The 14,661-nt window shown below is 60.8% G+C and overlaps 1 protein-coding gene across 10 annotated transcripts; it reads left to right on the forward strand.

The window, feature by feature from the left end:
* Positions 1-810: 810 nt before the first annotated feature.
* On the forward strand, positions 811-14,544 carry CACNB3 (calcium voltage-gated channel auxiliary subunit beta 3). 10 transcript variants are annotated; one of them, XM_084955519.1, is made up of 13 exons: positions 811-831; positions 9,317-9,439; positions 9,624-9,746; positions 10,228-10,343; positions 10,623-10,687; positions 10,886-10,905; positions 11,102-11,182; positions 11,332-11,390; positions 11,548-11,657; positions 11,975-12,126; positions 12,341-12,436; positions 12,579-12,728; positions 13,179-14,544. In XM_084955519.1, exons 1-13 carry the CDS (start codon positions 826-828, stop codon positions 13,491-13,493), a joined length of 1,416 nt encoding a protein of 471 aa, XP_084811645.1. In that variant the 5' UTR covers positions 811-825; the 3' UTR covers positions 13,494-14,544. The 10 variants fall into 10 exon arrangements, with proteins under 10 accessions (XP_084811645.1, XP_084811646.1, XP_084811650.1 ...); XM_084955520.1 differs by lacking the exons at positions 811-831; positions 10,886-10,905 and adding exons at positions 1,874-2,058; positions 4,300-5,480 and having other exon boundaries at positions 11,089-11,182; XM_084955524.1 differs by lacking the exons at positions 811-831; positions 10,886-10,905 and adding exons at positions 1,874-2,058; positions 4,300-4,434 and having other exon boundaries at positions 11,089-11,182.
* Positions 14,545-14,661: the final 117 nt, after the last annotated feature.

A 14,661-nucleotide genomic window follows, 5' to 3' on the forward strand; every position in this document is an offset into this window, starting at 1 on the left:
TTGAAAGGCAAAGCTTCTGTTCGCTCTATTAGAGCCCAAATGAAACAACAAATAAAAACCTCCCTGCGCATGTTTATAACACACACACGAGGGCTTTATCTCCTCTGCAGAGCTGAAGCTGAGTAATTTGAGGGTAGGTGGGTGGTGGGGGATCCGCGGACTCGCTGGGTTAGAGCACAGAGACAGAGGAGAAGGTGCCCTCCCAAAGCACTTGCCAGGGGAAGCCCGAGGAGGAGTTGCGCGGGGCGGGGTGGGCGCGGGCGGGTGGAGTGAGCATCGACTTAGCTCCCTCTGGAAAAGGGGCAAGGGCAGGGTCCGCTGAACGGAGGGAGGGAAGCCTTCCAGGATGCCCAGGGGATGGGAGGGTTGGGGGGGGTGTTCCGGGAACCCCTAGGGGAAAGGAGTTAAAAGAAGGGCCAGGGAGGACAGTGGGACGCCCCCGGTCTGAAAGGGAAGAGTTCTGATGCCGAGGGGGATGTTGGGGACCCGTCATTTCGTTTCAGGGTGAGCCTGTCTCCGCAAGGGGGTCGGCTGATCCTCGCTCCAGCCGCGGTCTTTGGTATGGAGAAGAGTCCCAGCCTGGAGGTGTTTGGGGTGTGGAGGGACCAATGAGAAGCTGATCCGCTCAGAAGGGTGCAGGCAGAGGGCTGGCTGGGGCTACACCCCTTCCCCCGTCAGAACTTGGGCTTGTCCTATTTGACGTGCCCGCCGAAGGGGGCGGGAGGGGGTACTGACCCGAGGAACGGTCCCGCGACTCTGTACTCCCTGCTACCCAGGCCCGGCCGGGACGGTGTCAGGCTCAGCGGGGCGCCCCTGGAGCCGAGGATGGAGGTAGGAGGGGTCTAGGGCCCCCGAAGGGCCAAAGATCTTAAAGGAACCCCACGGGGATGGGAATCAAGTGCAGCCTGGAGTGCAGGGGGCCTGGAGGTGGGAGCGAAGGTCCTGGAAAGAGGAGTGGGAGAGGGGTTCGTCCTAGGCTTCGGCGGAGGTCTGGCTCCGAGTTGCGTCGCCTCCGCTCTGGCCAGGGCAGCGCCTCCTGCTGGCAGGGCCAGACCCCTGCCGGGCAACAAATGGGACCCCGGGACAGGGGCCGCCAACGGGAGGGTTGGTGCGGCCGCCAGCGAGTGAGCCCAGGGGGCGCTGCGGCGGGTCGGGGAGGAGGAGCACCTTGCCTCGGCGGGCCTCGTCTCGCCCGTGGCCTCTGCAGGCCGAGCCCCGCGGCCCCAGGACCCTGGAGAGGGGAGTGACAGTAGACAGTCCCCAGGCGCCGGGGGCATCCCAATTCAATCCTGAAGGAGCCACCGGGTCTGGGCCTGGGACGGGTGGACGGACGTGGCTCCCCCAGGACCCAGAGGGGGCGCTGGACACCGGGGCAAGCGAGCTATGCACGAGCATCCATCCTTGTCGATCCATGCCTCTGCTGAGGATGCGTCGAAGCCGTCGCTGGGACCGCGGCGCCTTTCTTCCTCCGGCGCTGGAGGATGGGCTCCGGGCGCAGGGAGCAGGGGCCGGGAGGGAGCGGAACCTCCGCCTCGGCTCCGGAGTCCCCGCAGCCGTTTAGCTGCTCCCGCCCTTCTGCCTGCGGCTGTAGGAGCTCCCGAGTCCCTACCTTTTCTGGGGAGGGGTTTGAGGAAGAAGCCGGGGTGGGGGTGTCGGAGAAGGACGGCGAGATATCGGATGGAAGGACAGTGGGAGGCACCCAGATAAACAGAACAGAGACTGTAGAAGGAGGAAGAGACGGAAATGGAGAGAGAAGGACCGAAAGGCGACAGGGGAGGGAGTGACAGAGGCGGCGAGAAAGGAGGAGAGAGGGAGGGAGGGAGGGAGGGTGGGAAGGAGGGAGGAGGGAAAGGGGAGGGAACCTGGAGAGAGGGAAGAGAGCAGGCGTTGGAGCCGGGCGGGCGTGGGGCGAGGCCAGCGTGCAGGCGGGAGCCAGTGTGCAGAGCAGCGGCCGGGTCCTGCTCCCGCCTCGGAGCCCCTGGCCCGGGGGAGGGGGAGAGGCCGCCAGCCCGGTCTATGTCTTTTTCTGACTCCAGTGCAACCTTCCTGCTGAATGAGGTAAACGCGGGGGCCCCGACCCCAGTGGGTAGCAGGAGAGCCCCACTCCCAGCTAGGAAGAGGGCCCGCACGAGGGGGAGACTGCAGGGATGGTGGGGAGGGAGGGAGGGCCAGTAGGTGAGGCTAAGGGTAGAAGGAGGGAGCAGGAAAGGAGGGATCCGCCAGGGCCAGAGCTGGCAGCTTCTAACCACTGGGACTGGGATGGGATGGGTGGACTGCCTGGGGAGCCAGAAAAGGGGCTAGATATGAGGATGGGGGCGGGGGTGGGGTGCCTCTGCTGCAAGCTCCCCTGGTGCCCCTCCCTGGGTTCCCTGGAGCAGCCAGCAGCTAGAATGCTAGAGGCTTTGGCTTTGTCCAGATCTTAAAGACTGCTGGGGAGGACTTCCAAGGGGCCCTAGATCCTGCCTCAGTTTCCCCATTCAGTGTTCAGGGATTGGGATCTGCCCAGCTTCCTGGTGTGCTTATAGGAGAAACTAGAATGTATTCTAGAGGCTCTCAAGAATTCCAACTCCCAAACCTGGTTGTTCGGGCTCTCCCACCCCCATGTCCTGCTTCCATGCCTGGGTACCTGCCTGCTGCCAGTCTAAGGACTCTCAAAGAAAGAGGACAGAAGAAATCCGCTCCTTGAATACTTTTTACCCCCTCACCTCAGCTCGCTCGTGCTTTCTCTCTCTCTCTCTCTCTCTCTCTCTCTCTCTCTCTCTCTCTCTCTCTCTGTGCTCAGCCAGGGAAAAGAAAAGGGGTTAGGGACCACATGGATAAGAGACAGGCATATGTCTTGTTACAGGACAGGAGTCACTAGGCTGGCATGAGAACTAGAGCAGGCAGGTGTCGGTGAGGTATGAACTGGAAGGGGGCAGTGAGTAGCAAATCAGAGAGAAGGGAACAGGGAGAGAGGCTCTGAAGCTCCCCGTAGGACCCAGGGGATTGGACGCAGGTATGAGGAACGTGAACACATCTCCTGGGGGTGGTTGGCATGGCAATTCCTGCTTCTTTGTGGGCAGACTTCGACACCACTGTCCCAGATGAGGATGGAGACAACAAGGTGTGGGAGGAAGGAGGGAGGTTGATGGTAGATCCACTGTTACCTACGGTCCCGAGGACACTCTGGTGGTGGGGAGAGTCCCAAAAGGAGAGGCTAGGAGAGTACACTCAGGGCTGGGGAGAGAAGCGGATGCCCGAGAAGCTGTCTTCTTCATCGGAGTCATCTCCCAGGAGAGAGCACCTTGAGGGTCTTACTCTTTTACATTTCATGCCTCCCTTTGCCCCTCTGGAAGGACAGAAGGGATTGAAGAGACAGAATAAAAGAGGAGATAAATACCAAGGAACTGGGAGAGGGCACAAAGTGAGAAGACAGTGTCTGGGAAGAATCCAACAGAAAACCAGCCCCCAAATGGTGCTGGACTCAGGAGAAGGACCTGGGAAAGCAGACTGCCCCCCTCCCCCCAACAGGGAGCCATAGGGGCTCTAACAAAGTTGTTTGCCAAATCCAGCAGGAGGAAGATGCTGGGCAGGGCTGGACTGCACCACTTACAGGGTGTGGACAGACTAAAGCAGACTAAAGATGTCTTAAGATGAGGCTCCTCTTTTTCTTGCTAAGGGAACGTGAACAAGTGACATAGTGAGAAGCCAGTTGGGGCTTCTTTTTTTGGGGGGCGGGGTCTTCCTCTCTCGCGAAGGCACAATGCTTCCCATCATGGGTCTCATCAACCCCTGTCAGAGTTTTGGTTTTCTAATTCCCCGGTAGCCCAGGAAGGTGAAGGCGTGAGCAGATTTCTGATTCACCCCCCTGGGTGTGAGACAGTGGAAAAGGAGAAGGACTGAGCTTCTGAAGCTTTCTAGTAATCTTCCCTGGCGCATCCCTGGGGGTGAGGATGGGGTGGAGGAGAGTAGGTAGGCAATCAAAATTCAAGGGGATAATTTTGTTCAGGAGATAAAAAAAAAAAAAAAAACCAGGAAGGAACTCAAATGGGTGGAACTTTGAGGAAGTTTCCTGAAGATAAGGACTGCTGCTCAGTCTCTAACCTCAAATCTTAGTGCCCTTTTGAAGGCGACTGCCTGGTTAAGCGGCTCCAAGCAGGATACTGGCCATCCCACCCCACCTCCATCCTCTTGCCAAGGAGGGGATCTGGCCTCACACTAGTGACTCTGAAGGGGGAAACGTGCCCCGGACCCCACCTTCCGCCCCAGCCCCAGCCATCCCCTTACCTCTGCTCTCAGGTTTCTTCCCTCTCCCTTTAGGCTCGCCTAAAACAGCCCCTCCCTACCCCAGTTCCCACGGATGCCTTGGCAACGCCCCGCACAGCCCTTGGCAGGGAAGTGAGGAAGGGAACCCCCATCCTGGCCAGACGAGGATGAGATCTGCCCGCGCAACAGGTGTGGGGCGGCGGGACCCCAAACCTCCCCCTTCGCACCGCTTGGGCATCGAGGCCCTTTGCTGCCAAAGTCCCAACACGGAGAGGGCCGAGCGCCTGGGGTGGGGAAAGGCTACTTTCTTGGCCACGGCCTGGGGTCGCTAAGCCCATTCCTTCCCGGTGCCACTGCTGGGTTTGCTTTTGGAGTCTCCCGGGCCGCCAGGGCCCAGACACACCGCCCTCTCACCTGCCGCCCCTCCCCCGCCCGCCGCCCGCCCCCGCCCCGCCTCCTCCGTCTCCCTCCGTCTCCCTCCGTCTCCCCAGGCTCCTGCCTCCCCACTTCCTCCCTGTGCCTCTCCTCCTCCCTTCTCCGTTTCCCACCGCCCGGTAGCCGGCGCCCTCTCCTTTCTCGCCGGGGTCTCGGCTTCCCTGCCGTCTCGGCGCAGCCTCCCCTCCCCCGCCCCAGCCCTTTGTTTCCCGGCGGAGTATTTCCTGGGTTGCCGAGCGTCTCTGTCTCCGCATCTCTCCTCGCCCCGCCTCCTGCAAGGCTGGATCCGCCCCGCCCGCAGTCTCTCCTCCCCTTCCTCCCTGCCGCCCCTCTGCCCCGCAAGTGCTAGGGGACCCACCTTCTGGCCAGCTCCTGCGGGCAACCCTCTGCCCGCCGGCTCTCGGGCTCCCCAGTGGCCGGCGCCCCCCGCCGCCACCCCCGCCCGCTCCCAGGGAGGGGGGGTCAGGTGGGCGGGCACTATTGTTGTAGGAGCCGGCGCCAGATTCCTCGGCGGCGCTCGGGGTGGGATCGGCAGGGTTTGGGGGGGGTGGGGTGGGGGGAAGCGGTGATTTGAGCTCGGAGCAGCTGGTCTTCGCGGCTCGCTCCCTCCTGCGTGCTCCCGCTCTCCTCCGCCGCCGCCCGCAGGGCTGCGGGGCTCGGTGGCATCTCCCGGGCGCGGCCCGCTGTCCTCACCCCTGCCTCCGGGCCGCTCCCGCCCCCGGCGCCGCTCCTTCCCCCCCCATCCGGACTCCCCCATGTATGACGACTCCTACGTGCCCGGGTTTGAGGACTCGGAGGCGGTGAGTGCCTACGGGGAGGGTGGGGGTGGGGAAGTTGGGGTGACACCTTCTCTCTCTTGGACCCTTCCCCCAGTTCAGGACTTTGGGAAAAAAAAAAAAAAAACCCGCTTCTGTGGCGGGGCAGGGCGTGGGGGGGGGCGCTCCAGGAAAGTGGGGAGATGGGTTTTCATGCCAGAGGCTCCCAGTGCTCCTGTCCTAGAGCAAGGGGCGTCGGGTGTGTGCAGAGAGGGGCTAGTTGGGGGGGGGGGCTCAGAGCAGGTGGCTCCACAGCCCAGGATAGAAGGGTAGAGGGAGGAGGGGCTGGAGGCAGAGGGCCCAGAGGCTTTAGAGAGGCCTCACTGCAATGTCTGGAGTTCCCAAGGGGTGATTTGTGGGGTCTGAACATAACAGCCACAGGAGAAACTGGGGCTCTTGCAGAGGGGGACCCTCCAGACCTCCTGTGCCTCAAGTAAAGGACAAATTAGGGAGCCTCTAGGACAGCAGAGAATCCGACACCAGCCTCTTCAGACAGGAGGATCCTGAAACTTGAGGACTCCATTGTCCCCCTGCGCTGTCCATCCCTGAGCGTGGCCTTATCTTCTCACCCTGCCTCACACCCAGCTTCTCTCCCAGGCTGAAAACTGGGCAGCCAGCACACGAGTGGGCCAGCTGACCGAGCCCCATCCATTCGACTCCTCCTGCTGAGGCAGCCTCAGAGCAGTGGGGGGCTCAGCATGGAGGGCCTGGAGGGGAGGCCAGAGATGCTGAGGGCCTGGGGATAGAGAGGAAGCTCTTTGCTCAGAGAACCAGGCAACTGATAAATATTTAATTCTCCTCTTTGCTTTTATCTCCTGACCTGCTGAGACAAATCAGCTCATTAGGCAGTGATTCCCGGAGCTCAGAGAGCAGGGACAGTGCCTGGAAAGATGGGGCACGGGAGGGCAGCCGCATCTCAGTGCCTTCCCTCAAACACCCTACCAGAGGCGCCCTTATGAGAGCAGCTAGATGGCGTGGAAGGGGTCCCTCACAGGTGTGGAGGCTAGCGCACTCCAGGCTCGCAAGGGGCCTGTTGTGGGTCTTCCTTCTCCCATCTCTCCCGAGGCCAAGCCCAGGGTAGGTGAGTTCTAGGGCTCAGAATAGACAGCTATCAATCCTTTTCCAGGACTGGGCTCCTGCTGGGCCCAGTTCCCGTAGGGCCTCTGGGGCTAATTGCATTGCGGCTAGAGCAGATGAATTTCAAGGCTCTGGTGGACACCTCTTTCTGACAGTTGAAGGGACAGATGGCATGGCCCAGGGTGCCAAGGTGAGCTTGAGAATGCACCTTTGTGTGGGGCTGGAGGGCCCTAGAAGGTTCTTGCCTTCCCGAGTTGGCTAGCACTGCTGCAAGGTGAAGACTGACATGTAGGTGGAGTTGGGGGCAGCCCGCTCCCCCTTCGGCGCAGGCTTCTCATCCCTCCCTGGCTCCTGGGTTACCCTCCCCCACTCCTCTTTCTCCTGCCTGGCTTCTTGCTCTCCCCGAGGCCCCCTCTGAAGCAGTAGGAGGGAAATCAGGCTCTAAATAAATCCAACGGCTCATCTCCCTCCTCTCCTTCCCCCGTGCCAGGCAAGAGTGGAGCTGCAGCCTGCCCACACACTCCCCAGGCAAGGGGGGCACCACCAGGGCACCGTGCCAACTCCTGGCAGCTTCAAAGTACCAAGCCTCTGGCTGTTTTGGCATCACAGGGGGTGGGGGAGGCAAGAACCCAGAGTACCCTTGGCAGCCCCGACCTCCCTGAGTGATACTGGAGCATGAGCGATGGGTGAGCCCCAGGGACTTGGGAGTAACAGAGAGGGGGGGTTCCATTCTGAGCACTCGACCCGTCAGACATTTAGGAAGAGATCCTGTCTGTCCCCCTTCCGAGGGTGAGAGGCCAGATAACCCAGGTGCCCCAGGCAGGGACACGAAGATGACTAAACTGCACTGAGAGCCTGGAGAACAGCGAATACAGGCCAGACTCCTCTCCCAGCGCAGGTGTAGGCATCTAGGAAGAAGCCTGTCACAGCGAGTGGTCGTCCTGCCTCGCCTCCTGCTCCCGGCCAGTTGGCCCCTGTCCACTGCAAACAGCCCTTTCCCACAGAAGCGTCTGCTGTGCCCAGGGCTCCTGGAAGGCGGTCCCCCGCTCCCCTGACAGTGCAGCGTTTCTTCCTGGGGCTCAGCTGCTCTTTATTCTGCTGCCAAGCCAGCCTCCCTTAGTTCTCAAGAGCCATGGGGAACAGTCTCTGTAAGATGAAGGCCGGACCCCCTGTGCTTGCTCTCTGCAGGCCTTGCGTCTGCCTCAGACATTGTCTTTAGCTTGCGCTCTGGGACCTGGCTGACCGCAGGCTGACCAGCCCGCTTGCCCGTGGTGGGTGGGGCCTGGGCAGGTGTGTGCGTTTGTCTTTCCCTTCTGCTGCCTTCTGTAGGTGATCGTGCACAGTGGGCTTGCAGGAATGTTCCTCCGCCTGAAAACATTCCTACTAGACGCACGCACGTGTGCATTCCCACGCAGACGCCAGCTAGGCTCCTGCCTTAGCTCTGCCACTTGCACATCAGAATTGATGAACTGATGGAGGTATAATTCCGAGTTCCCGTTGTGGCTCAGCGGGTTACGAACCCGACTAGCATCCACAGGATCCCTGGCCCGGCTCAGTGGGTTAAGGATCTGGCATTGCTACAACCTGTGGGATCATGGGTTGCAGAGGTGGCTTGGATCTGGCAGGGCTGTGGCTGTGGCATAGACCAGCAGCTGTAGCTCTGATCTGACCCCTAGCTCGGGAACTTCCATACGCCGCAGCTACGGCCATTTAAAAGAAAAAAAAAAATGCAAGTAGAATTCTGTGCATAAAGAGGGGGAAATGCAGCAGGGGAAAAAAAAAAAAAAAAAAAAAGACCCTTTTCCTTAGACTGAGGAAGACACTCAGACACCCTGACTTCTGTCCTCCTGCCCTAAGATCCAGCTTCCCTTGTTCAGTTGTCTGTCTCCCTCAGGGTCTTGAAGGTGAGCTCTGCATCCCTCCAAATGCACCCTCATTGTCCAGAGGCCCTGCAGGACTCAAGACACTCTCCTGGCTTAGCTTTCCAGAGACCCCACCCCACCGCCCCACAGCCCCAGGGCTGCTCCTGACTGGTTGCCTGGTACCCGTGCTGCCTTCCTCCAGGGCTAATATCCCTCTGGGGGCAGGGGTGGGGCTGTGTAGGCCCCAAGGGCCCGGTGGTAGGCGTGGCCAGCTTCGCCTGGGCCCAGGGAGCTAGCTGTGTGTTGCCTTCTCAGTCTGTCTTGTTTGCTGCCCACACCTGGCCAGGTTGTCCCAGCAGGTGTGAAAGGAAAGGAAGTGGGGGTGGGGAGTGTAGAGGGGAGGTAGCTTTCAGGAGTTGGAAGTGCTGTGTCCTCCTCTTCACCCTGGCAGGGTAGGTCCTGGGGGGAGATGCGTTCTTTGGGGGTGGCTGGCTACAGCCTGGCACTCAGGACCAGTGCCATGCCAACCGGTGTCTCTTGACTGTTCCCAGCTGGCTGTACTCCTGCCAAGCATTTTAAGTAATTAATTTATTTATTTTACGGCCGCAGGTGCGGCATATGGAGGTTCCCAGGCTAGGGGTCGAATCGGAGCTGCAGCTGCTGGCCTACCCCACAGCCACAGCAACGCCAGATCCCAGCCACATCTGTGCCCTAGACCTCAGCTTGTGGCCCTTCTCTGAGAAACGGGAGGAACTGGCGAGGCCAGCCACCCCCGTGGAGCTGGAGAGGCTGGGGACAGTGGAGGCCCTACCGTAGGGGCCGGAGGTGCCTCTGTACCCCTCACACCTGAGCCCAGGGGTCACAGCCTCTCCCCATCGCCAGGGTTCAGCCGACTCCTACACCAGCCGCCCGTCTCTGGACTCGGACGTCTCCCTGGAGGAGGACCGGGAGAGTGCCCGGCGTGAAGTAGAGAGCCAGGCTCAGCAGCAGCTTGAAAGGGCCAAGGTATCACCTTGCTGGGTGCGGGCAGGCCAGGCCGGGCTCGGGGGAGACTTGTGCTAGGTCCTAAGTCTCGAGGGGTCAATGGGCAGGATGTGTGTGTGTGTGATGGGTGGACTCATGGGGCACTGAGACTGGGAGGGGTCCTCCGGGGCGCCCCTCATTTGCCCCGACCGATCAAATTCTCCAGCACAAACCCGTGGCCTTTGCTGTGAGGACCAATGTCAGCTACTGTGGCGTCCTGGACGAGGAGTGCCCCGTCCAGGGCTCTGGAGTCAACTTTGAGGCCAAAGATTTTCTGCACATTAAAGAGGTGACCAACCCCTCCTCCAAATAGAAGGCACCTAATTTCTCTCTGCTCTTGCCCTGGCTCCCAGGCCTCTTGCTCTAGTCCTCATTGATCAACAAGTCCCCAAATTCCTCAACCCTTATCCTTAACAACCCCCCACCCGACCCCCATATACCCCTCATAGCAGAGGCCTAAACCCCAGGGTCTCTTCCGAAGACCTGGCTTAGGCCTCAGTCTCTGCATCTGTAAATACGAGCAGTTAAATGATGTGCCCCTTAGGTTCCGTGTGACAGCTGTGATGTCTCACGCCAAAATCTTGGGGGTCTCAAATCTGGCTGCCCTTCCCTCTGGCACCTTCTCCTGCCCTCCTCCCCATGGGCCCGCCTTTCTCAGAACAGCTCGGGGAATGGGAACCTCCCTTGGCTCCTTCATGCTGAAGAGCCAGGATAGAGACCTGGGCCGCTGCTTCTCACTGCCCCTTCCGCCCCCCCACCCCCACCCCCAGAAGTACAGCAACGACTGGTGGATCGGGCGGCTAGTGAAAGAGGGCGGGGACATCGCCTTCATCCCCAGCCCCCAGCGCCTCGAGAGCATCCGGCTCAAGCAGGAGCAGAAGGCCAGGTGAGAGCAGGGCTGTGACTCAATCAAACCCCCCCCAGGGGGTGCACTTTCCTCTCCAGTCCACAGCACCACACGGGCACACGTATCCCCCCACAAATGCACACACTCAGAGCTAGCGTCTACTTTCACACCACACAGGTGCAAAGGCACACACACAAAAGCTCACGTGTCGCATGCACATCCGGCACTGGCTAAAACATAAGGACATGTATGCGGCTCTTCAGTAACACGTGGGGTAGATGCACAAAGACCCCTACTGACCTCCCTTTCTGCTCGCAGGAGATCTGGGAACCCCTCCAGCCTGAGTGACATTGGCAACCGACGCTCCCCTCCTCCATCTCTAGGTAGCCTCCCCTCTACCCGCCTGTCTTGGGTAGGTGGGCAACTCAGACACAGGGGAAGGGAGATTCGCCCAGGTGAACAGTGTGGGGAGGGGTCGGAGCTGGGAGAAGGCCAGGGTCTCCCCTGGGAACGGGAATACTGTGCCCCCAGGGCCTTTCCCCCTCCACCAACTTTAATCTTTTATTTCCTTTTCCAAAAAGCCAAGCAGAAGCAAAAGCAGGTGAGTCAAGGAAGGGGCCTGGGCTTGGGGGGCTCATGGCTTCTGGCTGTGGGGACAGGTTCCTGGGCAGTCATTGTTGGAGGGGCCCGAGGACAGAGGGGAGGGGGCCCAGGACTTCTGAGTCTGTCCCACCCCGGTCAGGCGAAGGGCAGACCGCACAGCCATGACCTTGCCTGACCTCAGGTCAATTCTGCAGGCGGAACATGTCCCCCCATATGATGTGGTGCCCTCCATGCGGCCAGTGGTGCTGGTGGGACCCTCTCTGAAAGGTTATGAGGTGAGAGGAGGGCATACTTCCCCCCTGCTCATCCCCCAGAGCCTGTGTGTGGAGCGGGTGGGCTCCATGGTCCTGCCTGGAGATGCTGCCCCTCTCCAAAAAGGCCCTCCGTTCAGTTCCATGCCTTTCCCTTCCTTCCTCCCGCCCAGGTCACAGACATGATGCAGAAGGCTCTCTTCGACTTTCTCAAACACAGGTTTGATGGCAGGTAAGCCGCCTCGGCCTGGGGAGGCGTGAGAACCAGAGAGAAGCCATTGCCTTCTTCCAGATGCCTGTAGCATGGTCTTCTCTAAAGTCAGAGTTGGTGGGACCTGGGTAAGGTTTGAAATTTAGAGGCGGCCTGTGCTCCTCTCCCCGAACCCCAGGATCTCCATCACCCGAGTCACAGCGGACCTCTCGCTGGCAAAGCGATCTGTGCTCAACAATCCCGGCAAGAGGACCATCATTGAGCGGTCCTCTGCCCGCTCCAGCATTGGTGAGAAGTCCCCATCCTCTGCTTCTCCGTCCACCTGAGCCTTAGTGAGACCCCTCCTCCTACCAGTCTCTTCCCCGGCGACGTGCTTGGGGTTCCTGCCCAGGCCACTTCTCTTCCTGCCCCGGGGTTGGCAAGAACCACCCCCTCCCCGTCTCCTCAGTTCCCTGTCCCTCTGCCTGCCTGCCCAGGCCTTGGTGAACATCCTTCCCCTCCAGTGCCTTCCCTTTCCCCATTCGGGAGCCCCCCCAAAGCCCCGCTGGAGTAAGAAGTGGGTGGACCCAGTGGCGAGCTTCGCTGCTCGTGGGCTCCCTCCCCAGCTGAAGTGCAGAGTGAGATTGAGCGCATCTTCGAGCTGGCCAAGTCCCTGCAGCTGGTCGTGTTGGATGCGGACACCATCAACCACCCAGCACAGCTGGCCAAGACCTCACTGGCCCCCATCATCGTCTTTGTCAAAGTTTCCTCACCGAAGGTAAGTGGGCAGCGGTGGTGGAGGAGGAGGCCCACGGGGCTGCCCGCCGAGAACGCGGTAGAGCTCTGCCCGCTCCCGGCCCAAGCGCTCCTGAATTCCCTTTGCCTGCTGCCCCTGCACAGATTTCTGAGTCATCCTCGCCTGCTCCTCGTGCCGTATGACACGTCAGGCACATGCCCCGTTCTCTAGCCCCAGCTCTGCCCTTTTCCCCCAGGTTCTCCAGCGTCTCATCCGCTCCCGGGGGAAGTCACAGATGAAGCACCTGACTGTACAGATGATGGCGTATGACAAGCTGGTTCAGTGCCCGCCAGTGAGTGGCTGGGGCAGCTTCTCCTGTGCCCACTCCCCCCCTGCTTTTCCAGGGCTGGGGGAATGGCAGAGACGGGGGGGGGGGTGCTGCTGCTGCTGCTGCTGCTGAGAAGCCAACATTCCCCCTTTTCCCTTCCCTCCAGGAGTCATTTGATGTGATTCTGGATGAGAACCAGCTGGAGGATGCCTGCGAGCACCTGGCCGAGTACCTGGAGGTTTACTGGAGGGCCACCCACCACCCAGCCCCCGGCCCCGGACTTCTGGGCCCTCCCAGTGCCATACCTGGACTTCAGGTAACTGTTCCCAGTGGGCACAGACGCTTGGGTGAGGCCAGCCCAAGCAGCGCCCCCTCCCTGCCCAGAGTGTCATCCTTGGCCTCCAGTTGGAAGGCCGAAGGACAGGAGAGCAGAGGTAGGGCCTGTGGGTGAAGGCACTTCCTGATGAGAGCGGGGAGAGTGGTGTGATGGGTAACCCCGGGGGGCTGCTTTTTCTAGGACTCAAAAGAAACCCACTCTCCAAACCCTTCTCCTGGTCTGTCTTGAAGGCAGAGCCTGAACTGGGCAGGAGTCAAAAGTTTTCCCAGCCTGAAATGGAAGAACATTCCATTATACTTCTGCTTCCTTGCACTGTTCTGTACCCAGGACCAAGAGTTGAGGGGGAAGAACCCCCACCCTTCTAGACGTGGGAGGGAGGCCGAGGCGAGGGCCACATCGCCTCACTTAGAGTGGTTGTGTTGCCCCCAGAACCAGCAGCTGCTCGGGGAGCGTGGCGAGGAGCACTCACCCCTGGAGCGGGACAGCCTGATGCCCTCGGATGAGGCCAGCGAGAGCTCCCGTCAAGCCTGGACAGGATCTTCGCAGCGCAGCTCCCGCCACCTGGAGGAGGACTATGCAGACACCTACCAAGACCTGTACCAGCCTCACCGCCAACACACCTCGGGGTTGCCTAGTGCTAACGGGCATGACCCCCAAGACCGGCTCCTGGCCCAGGACTCGGAGCACAACCACAATGACCGGAACTGGCAGCGCAACCGGCCCTGGCCTAAGGATAGCTACTGACAGCCTTCTGCTGCTCTACCCTGCAGGCGTGGGCACAGCCAGCTGGGGCGCCCACTCCAGGCAGTTGGAGTTAGACTGGCATTAGGCTGGCACTAGGCTCAGCCCCCGAAACCCCCTGCCCAGCCCCAGCTCCAGGGCTGCCCGCAGTCCTGAGGTTCGGGGGGCAGCAGGGAGCCCCCGTCACCTCCTGGGCACAGTGACTCCCCTAGGCTCCCATTCCAGGTACTAGCTGTTGTGCTGCACCCCCGGCACCTTCTCCTCCTGCACAAGAAACTGCCTCACTGGGCAGTGCCCTCAGGCCAGGATCCCCTTAGCAGGGGCCTTCCCACCAGACTCAGGGAAGGGATGCCCCCTCAAAGTGACAAGGGCGTGGAGGTGTGGTCAGCATGGCATGAGGGAGAAACAAGGTCCCGGAGCAGGTACGATCCTCACAGCCGAGGGACTCAGGGGTTGTGTTTTGGGGTCTGAGAGCCTCCACTCACCTCACTGCCACACAAGAGAAATGAGACAATCAAAGCCCAACAGGGTGGCACTCCCATCCATCCGCTGGGGCGGGGCATCCACACACAAGGCTGGGGCGCGGGCAGGCTAGGCTGGGGCCAAGGCCTCACAGGGAAGGGCTCGCTCCCCTGCCAGGGAGCTTAACATCTGAAAGGACCAGGGACCAGGAACACAGTGCAGCCCAAGGGCAGCTGGGAGCCCGCCTGGATCGGGGTTTGGGAAGGGAGGGCGAGTGTCGCGGAGAGCGTATGGATAGCGTCGGGGCCTCCTTGCCCCCCTCATTCTTTTGCTCTTGCATCCTGTCATTTCTGTTCCTGGCCCTCATGCCTCCTGGGGGCTGTGGGCCTCAGACTTTATTCCCTGATTCATAGCTGCTGCTTGTTAAGTTGGGGTTACGGGGGGCAGGGGGGAGAGGACCCAGAGGACAGCCCCCAGAGGCCCTGCCTCCCCGGCGACCCCTGCCTTCGGCTCTAGTGTGTGATCTACAGAGCATGCTCCACGAGACCCTGCCCCACCTCACTGTCATCACTAATAAACACCATGCACAGTCCCTCGGCTCCTGTTGTCTGCTGGCTCCAGGAGCTAAGTTCTCACAGCACGGAGGAGGTAACGGGGTCTCCTGGCCTCCTTCCCCTGGCAGAGCGGGAAAGGGAGCGGTCGGAGCTGG

This window comes from Sus scrofa, chromosome 5, assembly GCF_054392235.1.
Source record: "Sus scrofa isolate SSC_HxYL_T2T_F1_AM1 chromosome 5, Sscrofa_HxYL_maternal_Yorkshire_Landrace_v2.0, whole genome shotgun sequence".
Taxonomy (NCBI): Eukaryota; Metazoa; Chordata; class Mammalia; order Artiodactyla; family Suidae; genus Sus; species Sus scrofa.